General features: G+C 38.1%; 1 protein-coding gene across 1 annotated transcript; it reads left to right on the top strand.

Moving 5' to 3' along the window:
- The first annotated feature begins 1493 nt into the window (after nucleotides 1-1493).
- On the top strand, nucleotides 1494-18388 carry LOC101863940 (HMG1/2-like protein). The gene is made up of 7 exons (XM_005111293.3): nucleotides 1494-1640; nucleotides 4522-4592; nucleotides 6841-6910; nucleotides 7514-7687; nucleotides 8246-8353; nucleotides 11198-11281; nucleotides 13095-18388. Exons 1-7 carry the CDS (start codon nucleotides 1524-1526, stop codon nucleotides 13263-13265), a joined length of 795 nt encoding a protein of 264 aa, XP_005111350.1. The 5' UTR covers nucleotides 1494-1523; the 3' UTR covers nucleotides 13266-18388.
- The last annotated feature ends 215 nt before the right edge of the window (nucleotides 18389-18603 follow it).

Raw genomic sequence — 18603 nt, 5'->3', positions numbered from 1 at the left:
AGAAGAAGAAGAAGAAGAAGAAGAAGAAGAAGAAGAAGAAGAAGAAGAAGAAGCAGAAGCAGAAGAAGAAGACAAATGAAAAAATAAATGAAGAAATAAGTAAATGCATAAAAATGTAATAAATGAATAAACTCAGGCCTGACCAACGACAGACTAGACTATGTATGACTAAACTACAACTCAACAATAAAACTAATGTTACACTGTCTCTGTATTGTTTCTATCCATTATGCTTTACTTCATTGCACTAAAATAATGACCGTTTAGTTGTGTCCATGTACTTCTTTCTTTTCAAACTGAGGAGGTTAAAAATATTAATTTTTCTTATTCGAAGGTAAAGTAAAGTTGTTCCCGCATCCGATCCGGACATTGAGGATTGCCTTGTTAGTGAGACAACTTCCTGGGCCGTCGGCATATTGTGGTAGGGTGGCCAGTTCCTTTCCACGCCGCCTTTACTTTCCCCAACTCGAAGACAAGTAAGCCTACCCATTACTGGGGTGGGCAGCAGGAGGGGGCGAAAAATATCCCTGTGCGAACCGAGGCTCGAACCCGGACTTTCCGCTTCGGAGACGAGCGCTATTCTACTAATTAGGTACTTGGCTCATCCTCGACCTCAAACTAGATAAGCTAATGTTGGGACGCAAAGCTCGCGTATAGGCCTATCTTATTTATTTATTTATTTTAGTTTTAGTAGAGGTTTTACGACGCTCGCAACTGCATAAGGTCATATGAGCGTCAAGGAGTGGATGTCAACAGAGATGTCTTTACTGGGAATCAGACTTACTCTGCTCATCTCTCCAGCTTCAACAGCAAAACTGCTTCGACTATCAATTAATATCAAAGGCACCGCGGGAATAGCGGGTCCCAAGAGTGTGACAAACATACAAAAGAAGTAGAGGGGAAATGAGGATAGTAAGGAATAGGAAAGAAAAAGCAGCAGTTCCCTGTTGCAGTTCAGGCACAGTTATGAGCATGACATCGATGAATCAGCCCATTTACAATTCTACTGTGCATAAGAATAGGTATAATGTCCCCCCCACCCCCACCCCCTTGGGAATGGCCTGAAGACACTTCAGTCAGTAGCACTGTCCCAGGGGATTGGGGGGGGGGGGGGCATTTATTTATTTAACAAGGGGTCTATGGTGATTACTGAAAGCTAAATAGGCCTAAATTTGAATGATAGATCTATCTCTTGGTGTCACGTGAAGCGTACAGGCATAGCACTAGAATGTGAACCTTGAATACATCTGGTGTCTTTCTAAAAAGTGTCTCGGTAATCGCCATCGTCATCGACAAAAGCATTGATACCACCATCATCACCAGTATCACCGCCAAGATTGCAATCATTTCATTTGAGGAACCACAGATAGTCCCTGAAAGTGAAAGGGAAGAACAGACTGATAAAACAGAAATACAAATATTAATTTTAGAGATCTAAAGTGAACGTAAAATTGCGATACTTTGGAGCTTGTTTGCGTTGGGGGAAATAATCCCGGTAGAAGTCAGAAGTACTTCCGGTCAAGATGGTGGAACCAGAGGATACTGCCAATCTGAAAGCCCAGCTTGAAGTGATATCGAAAGAGACTTCTTTTTTGAAGAAGTACTTTGCATTGCGTAAAAGATGCGAGCAAATTCAACAGGTATATTTGTTAACAGTTTAAAGGGTTTTGCTTCTCTGGAAATGCCAGTGAAAGACAAAAGTTGGCAGAGCAAGAAGAGGCTTGTTTTTGTTTTTGTTTTTTTAACGTCGTTGGCTGGTTGGTGTAGACTAGTGTAGTTAACATAATATTTTAATGGAATATAATATATATATAAAGCTCTATATCTATATTTAGATTTCTAAATATTATATTTTATGTTTTAATGGTAGTATTTAGATTAGAGTTTGGGGTGCAATTACTTTTATCTCTGTATTAATTATTAGGCTCTATGGCCGCTCTAGTCTCTAGTGTTGAGTCTATGTTGGGGTTTTCCTTGACGATCGATGCCATGCTATGGTTTATTATAGTTTAGGAAGTGGCTATTCTCACCCGAGATGAGAACAAAAATGCGATCGACCTCTCACCCTGGGTTAGACTTGCCAGCGTTGCTATTCTCTCTGGGTGTGAAACCCAAGGCCTGTTTTTCCTCATTTTTGAATATAAGCCAATTTTCTATCGGACACCAGTGACCTCGTCACATGGTGAAGTCGTCACATACCTCCGGTGATCTTGTCATAGTTATGTCGTCATATAGGTTAGGTCAAATTTGGCCACGGGGCAACTTCAACGCAGCCTCAACCTAGACTTGGTTTTTGCGTATCATTTGACCCATGTGTCGTTGCGTTGCACATTTTATTCTATCTACAACTGTGCTTCCTAGGCTTCCACTTGTTTCTATTTTTAGTTAAAAAGCTCCAGAAAACTCTGTCTCCCCGTACTTTTCACTCTTAGTCTTAAAGCTGGTGCAAATTCGACAAGGGGGGAAGCAAGAGTTAGGCCTTCTATCAGATTTAAAGGGAAAAAAAGCTCAGAAAAGGAGGAAGACAGACTATGGTAAATTTATAAAAAAGACCCAAACCCATTTTTACGCCAGCCTTTTTGTACTTCACTTCGGTTTTTGTTTCTGATTGTGAATAGATCTATGTTATATGAATTTATAAGGCATTAGGTCGGGACCACTTCTCCTGAAGAGTGCCGTTCACTGTTATTTGGATACTTTTTTCAGGTGAACTCGCCACACATTTTTCATCTGTGACGACTTCACCTTGTGACGAGTTCACTGGTTCCCCTTTCTATCAGTGTGGATAATCAAATTGACAAAACGAAGAAAAAAATGATAATGATGTTATAGATAATAGCCAAGTAAACTCATTTGATCGTCTACAAAGATGCTACGGCTATTTCATATTTCGAATCAAGCCGAACTACGCCGGTTGCCATATTGTTTCACTGCCCGCATACAAAATTGCACGCTTTCAACAACAAGAGCACTAGAAAGTTTGTTTACACTGGTATCACGGTGAACGCACAACGGGTGAGAATAGAGGTTGCCTGTAGTTTATTATGGACTCATATTTTTGCTTGTGTGAAGTCATGATACATACAGCTAAACGTAGAACGACGCACCTGCCTGATTGGCTGCTAATTTTAGTCACGTGATTTCATTACATCCTGGGATACCCCCAGACTATTTTTAGAAGGCTGTGGAGATATCGCATGGAACGACATGTTGGGTCAGTAGCTTGACGTATTATCCATATCGATTTGTTTCGCACTGTGAAATTTCACACTTGTGGCTAATGCAGCCCGTCAGCCATGTTCTGATTGGTTACAAGGTTTCCGGTATGTTAATATTTCGGAATTCCGGTAGTGACACAAACCTCTCGTTTTATAATGTCGACAATTTCATTCATTGAGACATTGACAGGTTTGATTCATTTTCCATCGGAGCACCGCATATATCACATTAACAGTATTCCTGGAAAAACATAGCACCAAAACGTGGTGCCTTGCGGTTGGCTATATTTAGATGTAGTCACGTGATCTGAGGGCTATCCCAGTCGCGGTCTGACGTCACACAAGATGGCCGCTTTACCTGAAAATAGTTTGAGTTGTTCTACGTTTAGTCATGTGTCATGATGACTATGAGCCATGGCCTTCATGAGTCCATGAGTATGAGCTTTCACTTCTGAGTCCGAGAGTTGAGATTCTAAGTCTAAAGGGAATGCGTGAGAGAAATCAGAGATTGGCTGGATTTAATACACTACTAGATTTAGTTAGGTTATATAAATCAGACCTGAAACCTTGATACACAATATGTTAGCGGCATCTTGACTTTTAATCCTGAGCCAAACTACAAATGCTGGAATGCACTTTTGGCCCTAAATTCTGCGTGAACCTCGCTGTCAGCCATCCACCACAAGGCTAGGACATGTCTGATGTGTTACTATAGTGAGGTTATAAGGCGCACTGGTCGATCAAATCGAGTCAGTGAACTTTGCCTATCTTCTTCCTTGTGATCAGTATCGATTTCAATTGATGTGTTGAAGGACTAAGAAATTTTCACCCTCATTAAATGTTTAGTAGCTCACTAGTCGGACATCAGGACATCATAAAGGGATACAGGGCATGTCAAATGCACTGTTAAAGACAAACCCAAAGATAGTAAAAACAGTTTAGAGCAACCAAATTTGAACCTCGCTAACCAAAGGATATTTTTTTACCAACTTAGATTGTGTAATAATTTTGCTGAGGTAAAGCACATATAAATTATTTGCAGGATTTTGCCTCTAAGGCCTGCCAGAATGCATTGAGAAAATTTGATGGCTTAAGGGTTAACATTAAACAATGTTGAATAGACAGTTTTTTTGTCTCTCATTAAATCTTTTAATTCAAGTTAACAAATTTCTAATGTGCCGGCTATTTATATTTAAATTAAATTTCCCCTTTTGTTTATGATATAAGTGAGCCTTTTTATTGCCATCATGTAGATTTAAGACGCCTCACAACTGCCCCATACTTTTGTTGTTTTTTTCCCCAGTCAAATGAAAAGATGGTGAACAGGATACAGCATGCAAAAAAGCTGATCAAGCGTTATAAAAGAGATAAAAGGTAATTATCCAAAGTCTTCAGTTTGCGGGTTACAGTAAGCTAACATCTTCTCAGTCTGCTGCTGTACTCCTTGAGCAATTGCAAGTGTTTTCGTAAACTGTGGTTGGTAGTTTTTGCTGACAAAAGATGAAAACTGAAGTATGCCACTTGGAAGGTTTACTTGTTTGTGAAATTTTTGGTCAAGATAGTGTGGGAGCGTGTTATACTCAGACAAGAGGTCTCTTTCCAATTATCACTGAATTAATTAAAAAGGGGCAGAGCTCACACTCACTGGCTTTGTGCTTCACCATTTAATGAGATACAATATTGAACAATTTGAAGGGCCCCATCAAAGGTTTCCTTTATCATCAGAATGAGCTTTTTCTTTTCTCCAAGGGCACTAACTTCAAAGAATATGAACTTAACACTCTGCCACCACGGAAAACCGATCGGCGACGGTAAGAAACCGGCCCTCTTCCACATTGGACGCTGATTGGCGACAATGTGATATTGCCACAAAAACGTTGAAGCAATGATCTAGTTTTTGATATGTGCACTTGTTTTAGTTAGATTTTCTGTCTGAATCGTTTGTGTGGCGTTGGAGGTCGAAAATCAGTTTGTATGCACAACAATTGGAGTAAATTTTTTTTTAAAATGTGGAGTAGACCTAGCATGAGTGTTGATTTACTCTAAAGCCATGATGAATGAGAATTCGGGTGAAGAATGAGCTAGATCTAATGTTTTCAGTTCCAATTGGCATTATTAGGAGTCGACTTCCATTTAAAAAATCGCTTGATGCTATTAGGAATCAGAGATTACATCCGACTTAGTCATGACAAAATTATGGTGGTTTGCGTATTTTTAGGGGTAGGGTTAAGGGTTAGATCAGGGGTAGGGGTTGGGTCTTTTCTTTATTGGGTTTGTTGAGGGTAAGGGGTAGAGGTAAGGGTAGGGTTTGGGGTTGGGTTAGGGTTAGGTTTCTTCTTTATTGTGTTTGTTGAGGTGGTCGCTTGTTATGGAAGTCTTTCCTATTATTATGAGATTGGGGGGGGAGTAATTTCTGTAATTTTTGTGATTATAAGTCAGTGATTAGTTTGAGTGGGATTAGGGTTAGTTTTCTTTTCTTTTCTTTTGAGATAGTTGGGGGGGCATTGCCCTCTTGATCTGTCACAGTGGGGGGAGCTTGCCCCCCTGATAAAGGTAATTTTAGTGTTACAATCTTTTTTTTTTTTTTCTTCTGTTCAAAACACGTTCGAAATGAATTAGATATTTGTTTTTTCTTATCTTCCCTTACCGTGCACGGAAAAAACAAAACAAAGGTAGACCAGTATGGAGAAAGCCACGCTTGTCCATAGTGGCAACTCAAACTACGGAAGTCCTCCCTTTTATGTAAAAGAGGTAGACTCGACTCAGAAATTAACTTATGTTTATCTTTTTTTTTAAGCCGATCGAATCAGCTTTTGTAATTTTGCGAAGGAGCCTCGACAAAACTCTTCGAGGTAAAAAAAAGAATTGCGGTTTTGTGACTCTGAATAACATCAACTGATTAAATTGGCAGTCGACTCCCTATAACGCCTTCCAATTCCTTTTTTGGTGAACATGCGATCATCACTTTTAATTTTCTCAGTATGCTGAAATTTTAATAATGGTTGCGGTATTTTTGCTAAGATACAGATGAAGTACTGATGTACCGCGTCTGCATCCTTGTATGCGGGGACAAGTGTTGCGCGCTCTGTGCGCTGTGTGGGTAGAAAGTGTTCAAGTAAAATGCCAGAATGAATTCTGAAGTCTTCTCTTGACTTTAATTACCCAATCAGTGGCAGGAAAAAATTGTCAGTACAGCTACCAAATCCAACCCCTGCAGTGTGCAAAATTAAAAGATATTTGTCTTGCTGCCTTTATTGGCACTTTAACTTTGTACCCTATTTTCCCATAGCACAAATTTTCTTCCTATCTGTTCGCTTGTTGTCAAACGTTTGTTAAATTAGATTCTGGTTATATATTTTCTTGATTACCGTTTTAAAATTTTGCTTCACATGAACCATTTGTTGAGTTTTATGACTTTTCTCTTGGTACTTTACTTTACTTTACTGATCCAGCGGCCATTTGGTAATTTTGACTGGTTATACCTTCACAGCAATGTCTGAAGAACTGTCTGTTCCGTTGCTAATCTATACTCATCAGAATTAATTTGTCCCTCATGATTTTTAAAAATCTGATGTCTTGTCTGTAATGATTTTGCATACTATCTTTTATTTCGCCTACAAAGGTATCTGAGTTCAAGACTTGATGAACATGGTGATAACTACAGAGATGTGCAAGTACCTTTAATGTGGGAGGTAGGTGCAAGAGGTCAATTTTAAGTTTTAAGATATTTATAAATTCTGTTTATATTTTAATTTTTTTATTACATAATTAATTGTGACATGGTTTTGAATTTTTCTAATGTTTGTTGTATTACAGAAATTATACTATAGTGCATATTCAGTCTTGACAGTTCATGGTATAGAAATTTGAAAACCATCTTAGGTTGCTGTTGAACTTTTTCCTGGTGAATTTTTTTGTTTAGGGGTTTGTTAAGGACTTTCGTGCAGGAAAATCAAAAGTTCTCTTAATTTTTTTACTCATGTCACATTATAAGTTGGCAAAAGAAGGTAAGTGTTTGAGAATGGTTTATCAGCATTCTAGTGTGTCTGCTTGTTCTACTTTTTGTTAGTATTGTCCCCAAGTCGGTTGCTAGTGAAATGTAGCTGTTACCATGTTGACTCCTGGAAAGCTATGTCAGCTGACAATTTGCCTCCCTTCATTCTGTTACTAATCGCCCTCTTAATTCTAGCTCTGTGTCATTCACTAGGTATTTTAATTGTTTTCTTTTGCCTTTTTCTTTTTCCTGTGGTGAATTCATAATTCGTAACACTGGGTTTGTTTTTTTTATTTGACAGGAGGATCAGCTGTTTGGTAACTTGAGAAATACGTCTTACTTTCCTGGCACGGGTTCTGACTCTGAAGGGGAAGGTCAAGGTCGACCAGAACACAAAAGTGCCTTGTCTTCCATCCAGCCTTTGCTTCAGGCCCATGGCTTAGGACAGTTGGACTCCTCAAGCAAATCAAGAAAGGTAGCTCACAAACAATGAGCATTATAGTATAAATAAATATAGCTATAAGACAGGCTACACAGCTAATGTCTGCTTGCCTCAAACTAACATGTGCCTCTTCCCACTTGACCTCTTTCTGCAAGCTAGTAGCCCTTTTTTTTCCCACCTGTCTATTTTCCATTTTTACTGAGGCCATATCATTTTGAAGTGTTTTTAGAAAACTTTAACATTTTTACATCACAAAGAAGCATTTGGTATTTTTGTTTTCAGCAATGCTAGCCCTGTTTCTTGGGGATTAAAATTTTTTAGAATCTGAATGTGAAAAAAAGCAGATGCCTGAAAGTAATTGTTCAAATAACAAATCTTTAGTCAGTTTGCAGAGTGTGAGATAATAGTGGTTTTACTTTTATAGGTGAGGATGACTGGGAGGCCGAAGTAAATTATTATTTTGTTTGTATAATTTACTTTTAATTTTGTGAGAAAAATTAGATATCATAGAAGTGTAATGAACATTTAAAGTGTATTATTTATTTATTGTAATGGAAACCACTATTTTCATTGTTGCCCATTCTTGATCAGGTTAAGATTGAGAAAGAGAAAGATCCCAATGCTCCGAAAAAGCCTGCCAATGCCTTTTTGATGTTCTGCACAACCCGACGCACAGCGGTTCAAGAAGAGTATTTCAAGGTGAGTGAACCTTGATTTTCATGGAGGCGTATTTGTTTTCAGAAGTTTCCACAGTTACGAAGTATCAAATTCTCTATACTCCTATAGGTTTAAAAAAAAATATTTCTTTCATTCTGATTTGTGATGTCCATATTTTGTTTTGCCTTCACCGTGGTTTCCAAAATTCTACTATCTCTAGTTTAAAGCAGTGTGTATATTTATTTGCGTTTGATGAGAGAGAATAGCTGTAGATTTCCCAGTGGGGGCTCTCGTGGCCTAGAGGTTAAGGTGTTGGCCTCTCATTCAAAGGTCCCGGGTTCGAATCCGGGTAGCAACCAAAAAATTTTCTCTCTACAATTGTCTCCTTTCACCTCCTTTCCTGCTCTCTAGCAATATTCTATCGTCTGCTTTCGTCTCCTCTTTCTGCCCCCACCCCCTCACCTCATTTGCTCCCTCCTCTGGGCTCCTGACTCTTTCTGCAGCCTTTCTACTGCTACTCCTTGACTCCTTCTTACAGCTGTCTTTCTGCCACACCCCTGATCTTCTGGTAGGAAAGATCTACACCTAGCCTTCTCAGACAAGGGCGAAAAATCTCGGAGGGCCCGTGTGCAAGTTGCGCACGTTAAAGATCCCTTGGTGGTCTAAAATCGATAAGAGTAGGCTTCGGCCGCCACCAGGGTAAAATTCAAAATTTCCTACCAACTAAAAAGTATTAGGTGTGTTAGACCTGCATGTTTGCCGACAATCGTCTGAAATCCGACAATCGCGACCCGACCCGCGAACCAGCCGATGCTATCGCTTGGCCGCCTGTATCAGTCAATGTGCGTAGTGCGAGGCCTGGCCGACTGCCAGCGACCCCTATTTCTCCTGTCGGAACCTAAGTAGAAATGCGAATACGAAAAAGGACGACAACTTAAATTATCTACTTTCAGTTTCGTGCTCGAGCGGCCATTTTGAATTTCGTTTGTTGACTAATTCAATTGTTCAGATCGTGTGGATTCATTCAAGTCCGGCTCTCTTGTTCTAATAGAATCTAGATCTAGACCTATATTTATATAGATCATTATAGACCTCAATGGAGGATTCATATTCCAATTCTATTGTGTCAAACCCTATCATGGGTTGTGCTGTAATATTAATATTGGCAAAAATAAGCATTTCACCAGGTGCATGAATTATTTATTTATTTAGATCTAGAATCTAGACTCAGCTGAGTCCCTCTGTTTGGAATCAGATGCGGATTTCTAGTTCAAGTTCCTATTCACTTGTTCTACAAGATCTAAATCTAGATTTATTTAGATTACTAGATCTAGATCTATATACTACGAGGATTCATATTCCAATTCTATTGTGTTATTGTATCAAGCCCTATAGCAATGTAGATGTAAGCCATATAGAATCTAGATCTAGATCTAGATCTAGATTCTATATAGATCTAGATCTATGCTCTTTGTTTGTTTTGGAGTGTGGTTTTTTAATTAAAAAATTATTTTTTTTCATTTAGGACTTGTTTTGCCCTTTTTACATGAGGCCCGTTGCAGGTTCTTTTTGGGGATAGGGTTAGGTCTCTTCTTTATTGTGTTTTTTGGGGTGGTCGCTCGTTACTCGGATGTCCTTCCTTATGACACCCACAAAGGCTTTTTTTGGGGGGGGTTGCGCAAAGTTTTCAAACAATCTGGTTGAGGCTCACATGCAGGTCTAGGTGTGTCCCGCGCTCTCATATGACCATATGCAGTTGAGAGCGCTGTAAAACACTTACCAGAAAAAAGATTTCCCAGTGATTCCATAATTCTCTTCAAGGAGTTGAGTTTGTGGGCCATTTTCTTCCTTAAGGTTGGGTTTGTCTGTCTTTTCAATGACTTTTAGTGTCAGTTCGCTGGGTTTGTGGGGCATGTGGGGATTTTCAGTAGTGCTGGGCGGTACCGACGAAACCCAGTGCCGGTCATTTCTTGGCACAGGGTGTCGTGAACCGCCAGTACCAGTACTGGGAGTGACGCCAGGAGGTGAGAGACTGCATCTTGTGCAAAGTTCAGCGCCTCCCGTATCCCCCCCCCCCTCACTCACACAAGTCCGAATTGGAAAAGGCAAGCTGTGATGCAAAATCCCTTTGAAGTTTGCTACCGCGTGGGATTATACTTTTGCATATAGAATTTTAAAAATAATTATTACCCCTAAAAATGTATTTCAATTTCGGAATCTGCGTATCAAAATAAGCAAAGTGGCTCACGTGTAACCTGATTTGATACCATATTTAAACTTAAGCAAACTTCGTGTTTGATTTTCAATTTTGAATCTGAAGTCATGTATAGAGGCCACCCGCTGCATTATGCATCTGACATCACAGCTGCTAGGCCTTGGCCTACACACTGCACACTTCCCGGGACCCGGTAAAAAACCACTGGTGTCAGCTCCTTCCCAGAGCTGGTACTGGAGGCCTGGTGCTGGTACTGACACCTCCTTTGGTAGAACCGGGAGTTCGGGTAGTGGGTACCAGTACCTGCCCATCCCTAATTTTCAGATGGTGCCAATTTTAAATAGTTACATAGAGATTCCTCATTTGTCATTGAACTGCATAAAAAATAAATATAAAAGGTCAACTGTTGACTGGCAGGATATTATCTAAATATTTAATCCCTAGATATGCAGGTTGTATCATTGTTATTGTTGAGGTAAGAAAGTTTAGTTGATCACCAAATCACTTGTGAGCACATGAACAAATTTCTACCTTCAAAGTGTTTCTTTGTGGAAAATACCTCGTAGGCCTACTTATTTGTCTTTACAATGCAACGTTTGCTGTGATGTTGCATTTCTGATTTCACATCCATAGTATATCACGTTGTAATTCTACCCATTCTCTATTTGTAGGAACATAAAGAGGAGATTGCTCACCATGAATTGACAAAAACCCTGGCCCAGCAGTGGAACGCTCTTGTTCCAGAGGAGAAGAGGGTGAGTAGTATGAAGGATTTGGTTATAAGGTGATAAGTGGGAAATATTTACTATTGTGCACATTAGATAGGTACAGTCCATGCCGGCTTTAAGCATGGTCATTGGGAGAAAGCTTAAGCGTGCTTAATGCCGAAGTGTGCTTGAGTGCGAAGTAGATATAATCCAGAGATTTTCATGTAGAAAATTTCGCGTGCTATTTCCCTTTGTTTGTAAGTAGGCCTATAGCGGCCCCGCAAAAGTGTGCACTCTTATTTTTACCCACCATGGTAGTTTTTGTTTGCTTGTTTTTGTTTTGTGGTCGAATGGTAAATGAAAACTTAATTTAGACGGCCAGTCACGATACAGCACACTAGGCTTACACACTGCCTGTGCGTACCACTGCCGGCTGTGCCACATTCATAACACCGCCTTCATCCCACCTCGCGCGTGATACACAATCAGGATTAATTGATGGTGATGGTCAAAGGTGAAATCGCAGCCAGCCTCCCTTTTTCGTTTCGCCGACTCTCTTTGTATTTTTTTCGTCTATGTGTAGCTTTGCCAAAGGCTAGATCCTATGTCCACGCGCACGGCTGTGTGCATCTCTCTGCCTTCCTCTCGGCGCGTGTGAGTGTGTTTCTCCGTGTCTTGCGTTCTTTGTGTTTCTCTTAACACACTCACTGCTGCGGTGTAGACTGTGTTCGAACTTCGATGGGTCATCATGAAAGTATTGATTGTCTTGTAAATGAAGCGTGCCTAAAGCCGAAGTTACCGTACTGAAAGGCGTGTAACTTATATAGCAAAAATTCGGTAAGAGTTGTTTAGCGTGCTTGAGTCCAAAACATGCTTTATGCCGGCGTGCTTAAAGCCAGCGCGGACTGTACTGATATAGATCAAGTGTTTGGCTCATGGTGATAAAGTCTGAGATTTTTCCTTTTTTAGCTGTATACTTAACCTCACTGCAGAAGAAAAGTGCTTAAATAGCTTTAAGATTCTTTTTAATAATTGAACTTAAAGGGTCAGACAGGGTTTGTTTTTCTTCCTGTCCCTTGTATTGTTTGTGTTTTTAAGTTGTTGTTTATTATCTGTCAGCATTGTAATGGAATGTCCACTTTTCGCCCCATCAGGCATTTCAGTGGTACGTGTTTTGTTTCTATATAGGGCTTCTCTTTGATCTGTTGTTCAAGAGACTGGGCAATCTTACCTTTTGCCGGGTAGGGGTGGGGTGGGGGTGTTAACACCTGAATAAACATTGGCAGATGATTTCAAAAGTGGGCCTCATGCTGTAGGGATTTAGGCACCAATTTTTTTTAGACTGGACCACCTTCGGTTGATAGATCGGCACAAAACGGGATTGGACAGAAAACAAAAGTAAGGATGGGCAAAAGATGCTATCCCTATACCTGAGAAGATGTGGTATGTGAAGGGCACCATACCAGTGGGAATGTTACCTCTCCTGTTGGTGGCGCAAAAAAAACCCTTTTTTTTTACTCCAGCCCGCTCATGGTACACAATCCGCTATCCTGCCCTGGAATGCCTGAGCCTGTCAAACATATTTGTTATATATTGTGCACGGATTTTTGTCCAAGGATTGCCAATCTTTGATTAACTTTAGGTTTGTGCAACTCTGTGTTCTCATCTGTAAGAGCACTACGGTCAAGAATGATTATGTGAACATTTAAATGGATGAGACTGGTGAGGCAGTTCTGTTGTTGATTGTATTATTCTAAAGAGAATGATAGGGTAAGAGAGATGAACATTATTTATTCATGTGTTTCCAGAAAACGAAAGCAAATGTTGGTGTAATTTCCTATCTTAAAAATGTTTTCCCCAGATCTACTATGACATGTATGAACGAGAGAAAGAAAGGTATGAAAGAGAAATGCGCAGTTACAAACCAAAACAGGAAGGAGCGTCTGGATCGAGTGCTTTTGATGCTGCAGAATCAAGTACTAGCGGAAATGACACTCTTCAAACGTCTTTCAAGGAGGAACTAGATGTGTGAAACAACTACTCAACATTAAAGTGCAATTTTGTATTTATTCTTTTTTTTTTAATTCATTTTGTTTTTTTGTAATTTTCGTTAATTTCTCTTTATTATCTAGGATTATGGTTTTGTTCTTGCTGTTTTTGTTTTGTTGCTGCTTCTGCGATGTGATGTGAGATCACAAAGCATTCCTTGTCCTTCACTGTTGTTGCTTTTGAAATGATTATGCTTATGTTTGTTTTCCCCTTTTCAATGAAAAATAAGATGGAAAACTTATTGAAATTGGAAGATAGATGAAAAAGAATGATGCTCTTCTATGACAGTCAAATTTAGTGTTTTTCTGGAGTTAGTTTAGAGCATTTTATTATTGTTTTCTCAAACAGCATGAATTTTGCCAATGTCTTTTTGGGAAGAAGAACAACATCATATTTTGGCAAATTCATGCAAATATAGGCATTAAAGCCTGCGCATTTTCACTACACATATTTCCATGATGAACTGTTCCTTTTGCTCTGTGAATGAAGTAAATATAGTAAAATTATTGTTGGCCTGCTGGTTTAGTTGTGCTTAACTCAAAATTCGAATTTTTTTAAAATTGCAAATTTTTAATTTGTGGTATTGGTTGCATTTGCTGAAGAAATATTTTGTCAAAATTCTAATTCTAAATGTTGAAACCAGCAAAAAGGATGCATAATGTAGGCACAATTTTTTAACAAATTAACAGAGTGGTTGAACAGCATGTGGACCTTATTAATTTCCTCATTCATTTTAGACGGGGTAGGGATCTTCTTTTGTAAACTTTACGAATGAATGAGGCCTTTATACTTTATGCTGATTGTCAGAAAGCGATTATGCTTTTAGTTTCATTATGAAGTATGATTCTTCGTACTAAATGATTACTCGTCAATGGCATGATCCATGGGAACAGAAGAATGGACATTTTTTTTTTAATATAAAAAAATTACCATACATACTGATTTAAATCTTCGTAAAACATGGAGAGGATTGTTTCTGAAAATTATTCATCTTGATAACTCATCATAATGTGACCAAAAGCCTGGGGCAAAGTGTTGCACACTATGTCAGAAAATCTGAAAGTTGGGGAAAGGGAATGAATGGTTCAGCATATTGAAAAGTAAGTGTGTACGCGTAGATTCGTAGATAGACATTCCAGAGATGTGGCTGTGACAGTAGTTTGATCTGCTCTTGTCACGTTTAGGCATGTTGGCTTGTTCCTTTGTTGACTTTGTTTAGTAACCCCCCCCCCCCCCCCGTCCCCCCTTGTGAAGTGACAACCTAGTTATATTTTTTGGACACATATTTCCAAAGAAGTTTAGTGAAATTGTCTTTACTTTTTTGATGACACAAAAGGAACTACGCCCACACACACATACTGATGTTTTTCTTGAAATCGTAGGTGCTTGATTGCAGTAGTCTGGTAACTGATACTTTAATTAGTCTGGAAAACATTAGATAGTTATCAGTTACTCGCATGACAGTGTATATAAGAGAGAAAGGAAAAGGGCGAGAAAATGTGTGAAAGGAAAAAAGTATAGGATGTGGGAGATTATAAATTCTGTAGACCATGCTTGTAAGGCTGTACAGATATTTATTGTTAATGAATGATATTATTGATAGTAAGTTTTTTGTTTTGGGGCTTTTTAGATACTTTTTCTAAGATTGATATTATTATTTTTATAAAGGGTAGTTTTTAGTTTTCTGTTAATGCTGACGTTTAAATCGTTTGTCTGTTTTTGTTTTTCCGAGTCCAAGCTCTCTTTTGTTTTTTTCTAATCTTTCATCAGTTTGTGTTTACAGTTGATGAAAGATTATAGTTTAGTCCCATTCATTATTTAGGTTGTTTCCAGGTATTTTTTCCGATCACGGTTGTGTTGTTGTGCTTTACTTTTACTCAACAAAGTATGTACTAAATTTTCCTATAGATGAAGTGTGTAGGGAATTCACTACAATATATCTATTTTTGAAACTACCAGATCATCACCTGCTTGAAGATGATTCTGATGCTGTTGACATGCAAATATATGGGTGTCATTTTACAATTTTATGCCGTTTTTGAAAACCTCTGTGTGATGAAGAAACTAGAGCATCTGGGCTGAAGAAAAGTCTTTTTGCTTGTTGTTTTGTGAATTTTTCATGTTTGATGCTTATTTTGAATATATTTTTGTTTTCTAGAATTTATTCAGTGCTTATAGGGTGTCGATGAAGTTTAGGAGACTGATAAAAAAGGAAGAAAGAATAAAGAAATACTTTTCATAGTGGATGGTATTCACTCTTTCTTTTCTCCTTGTTTTGTTGTTCTGCCTCACAAGTTGAAAGCCTGATGACAGTGGAGTAAAAAGGAACCTGTTTAAAGTAAATGCAAATGTCAGCAAGTACTTCAAGTGCCTACCATAATATGCCATGTACATTTCATTCCAAATTTGTAGTTAATCGGTTTAATTATTTTTTAAAACTCTTTTTAAAAAGTTGTATTTGTTTTGCTGTGTGCTCTCTGTCTTTAGTTATATAATGGATGTTTTTCAGTATGTGTATCTTTCCTGATTTGTGTATGCCCCTGTTCATGTATATGTGTGATTATTTGAGGATGCCTATGTGCATGCACCTGTAGACCTGGATGTCTTTTTATTGGTTTATTGATATTGTTTTAGTATTATGTTGAGAGAACATGTATGTAAACAACTATAATTTTATTTTTTGTATTTCTGGTATAAGAATGTGTTCCCTGTCCTCCTAAAGAGGGGTTGTTGTTTTTTTTCATATCTCATAAATGAGAGATTGTGGCTGAAGTTGAAGTGGTGCTTGGTGAAACCTTATTATTTGAAAATGTGTTGTTATGTTCAGCAGCATTATCTTGATCATATACCACGCTTTACTCGAAATACTGCAGTAACTTTGAGGTACTATGGAGATATTCTTAAAATTGAACATTGTAGCCTCATAGCTTCATGCCCATTTTGTAAATAATGTAGCGACTTTGAATTTGTTTTCTTTGATTTTTTTCCGAATTGAAAAGGAACATGCACCTTTTCTGGCACCTTCAGCCACACACTTTCTACATGTAAGTGAGAGTTTGCCTTTTCCACGATCTGAAAACTGCAAAATATTCCCTGCTTGTTTTCACATTTAACATTTTCTGAATCTTGAGATGACGCATGTCTCCTAGTCCATTCAGTCTTCTACTGACACATGCTCTTAATGCCACCCTTTTTTCTTAAATTTCGTCTTTTGGCTTGCATGTGCAACAGAAGTATTGGATTTTTACTGAAAACTGACATTGTCTGTATTCAGTGGAATATTTGAAAGAAAATGCTTGAAGTGCACAATAAAAACAAACCTCTGAAGCGACGTGAGGCTTCAGATATTTGATCTTATGCAGTTGTGAGTGCCGTAAAACGTCTACTAAAACAAAACAAACAAGATGTTTGATTTTTAACGGAGCTTATCTTACTGATTTGTGCTGGTTGTCATAGACCTTAGTTGTTGTTTTTTTTAAAAAGCTTTTGAAATAAGTATAAAGCTGGCAGCTCCAGAATATTGCTTTAAAAGTATTGTGCTTGTCTTTGCAGTATAAACAGATACTGACCCTTGACATACTCATAATGGCAGTGTAAAATGTTTTTGTTTCATTGTTTATGCTGCTGAGATGCATTGAACAATAAGCCTGATTAATCATTTTGCTAAATTTTTACTGTAAACATTAATGGAAAGAATGGGAAAAGGTTTATTACCAGAGATTTCTAAAGCACATTTTCACTTTGTTCCTGACAACAGAATGTGGTCTCTTTGGAGATTGTTGAGAATTTCATGAAAGGAAAAATCAAATGAAGTAGTGTTGAAAGAAGCTCGCTTGGGGTTCTCACTTTTATAAATAATTTGGAAAAGACAAATGTAGTCTCTGGGGCACTTGCATGAACATAAATGCCTGGCTCTCATTTGAAAAATAGAAAATAAAAGAGGCTGAGGTGAAGCAACAACAGCTTACTTAGAGAACCTGAAAAGATGAGTGATAGGGAAAGATCAGGCAGGTTTTTTTAAAGAGTATCTAAGCTAAGAAATGAGTGGGGAAACCCTGCCAGCAGATGTCTGTATCAGATCTGGCACTTGATAATGGTGATTGGGCTGTAAGTTATGAAGTAATTTCTCTTTGTACAAAAGATCTAGTACATGTTATGTGAGCCTTGAGTTTGCATCTACTTATTATGTGCCATTTTTGTAAACCTTAATGCTCATCTCTCTCACTCACACTGGTTTCACCTCGTCTGTGGGTCATGATTCATGACTTTCTGCCTACCCTGCCAGTCCTCTGCCAACTTCCAGAAACTAATGAAGGATAGACTTGTTGGAACTTCTGTCTGTGCTTTTTTGTTTCCACAGTTTCTCTTTTGCTCCTGTTTACTTTTCCTTCTTCTTGATATGATTCCTTATTGACTGGTTTTTATGAGGCCTGCTTATGGGGTGGCATCAGACTGTTTTGAGGCAGTCTTTGAATGAGCAGTTGATAACCTTGATTCCATCAAAGTCATCTTTAGATAGTGGTAGGACTTTAGTATTTAATGTTTTTGTCATCTCCTAGTAGATTTTTTTATAACCTCATTATTTTAGCAAATTGTTCATGTTAGACATGCATACCTGTATTTGGTTTCATTTATTTATGAATATATTTCAAATCTCCTCTCTACTTTGGGTGGAATGGAATTAAGTTTTACTTTATTGGAGTATAAGAACAGCTGGTAAGTTAACTAGATAGAAAGTTTGTGTTAAGCCTTTGACAATGAATGTGTAATGAAGTTAACAAGATACTGTTCGCTTTCTCTTTACTCAGACATTTTGTCTAGGCAAAAATGCATACCTGTCACCCGACATTATATCGTCCAAAATATGTTATTTTAAGGGTAGAAAAAGGAAAGTTTTAGAAAAAGTGTATATTTGTCAGCCTATATTCTCTCAGAGCTGCCTTCTTTATATTTGTTCAAGAAAAGGAGTAGAAGAGAGGGAGTTGATATATTCTGTTGTTGGTTCAGTTGAAATTGAATATAACGAAGTTCATGTTTTCATCTTGCAACACTTCAAGCATGCTTGATATACTTCCAAAGCCTGCTTGGTTTTCCCAGAAATTTGAAGAAGAAAAAAAGAACTAAACAAGGTGTGTTTATTTTATAATTTGAAGTAGTGTTTTCAAACATCTATCGTCCTTATCTCTCCTCCTTTTTTGTGTTTGTTACTCTCTTGTAACCGTTCTAGTCTTCAGCACTTATATGACCTTGTTGTGTTGCAAGTGCCGTAAAACTCTTTCTAAAAAAAGAAGTGTTTTTTTATTTTTTGCTGGCAAAGAATA

Source organism: Aplysia californica, unplaced genomic scaffold (assembly GCF_000002075.1).
Source record: "Aplysia californica isolate F4 #8 unplaced genomic scaffold, AplCal3.0 scaffold01037, whole genome shotgun sequence".
NCBI lineage: Eukaryota > Metazoa > Mollusca > Gastropoda > Aplysiida > Aplysiidae > Aplysia > Aplysia californica.
This window is presented reverse-complemented; position numbering and strand designations above follow the sequence as displayed.

What these genes read in the sequence shown, in the direction of transcription:
- LOC101863940 (XM_005111293.3), top strand. Translation starts at nt 1,524, where the DNA reads ATGGTGGAACCAGAGGATACTGCCAATCTGAAAGCCCAGCTTGAAGTG. An exon ending in TTCAAGAAGAGTATTTCAAG is followed by an intron (nt 8,354 to 11,197) that starts GTGAGTGAACCT and finishes CTCTATTTGTAG; the next exon opens with GAACATAAAGAGGAGATTGC. An exon ending in TTGTTCCAGAGGAGAAGAGG is followed by an intron (nt 11,282 to 13,094) that starts GTGAGTAGTATG and finishes TGTTTTCCCCAG; the next exon opens with ATCTACTATGACATGTATGA.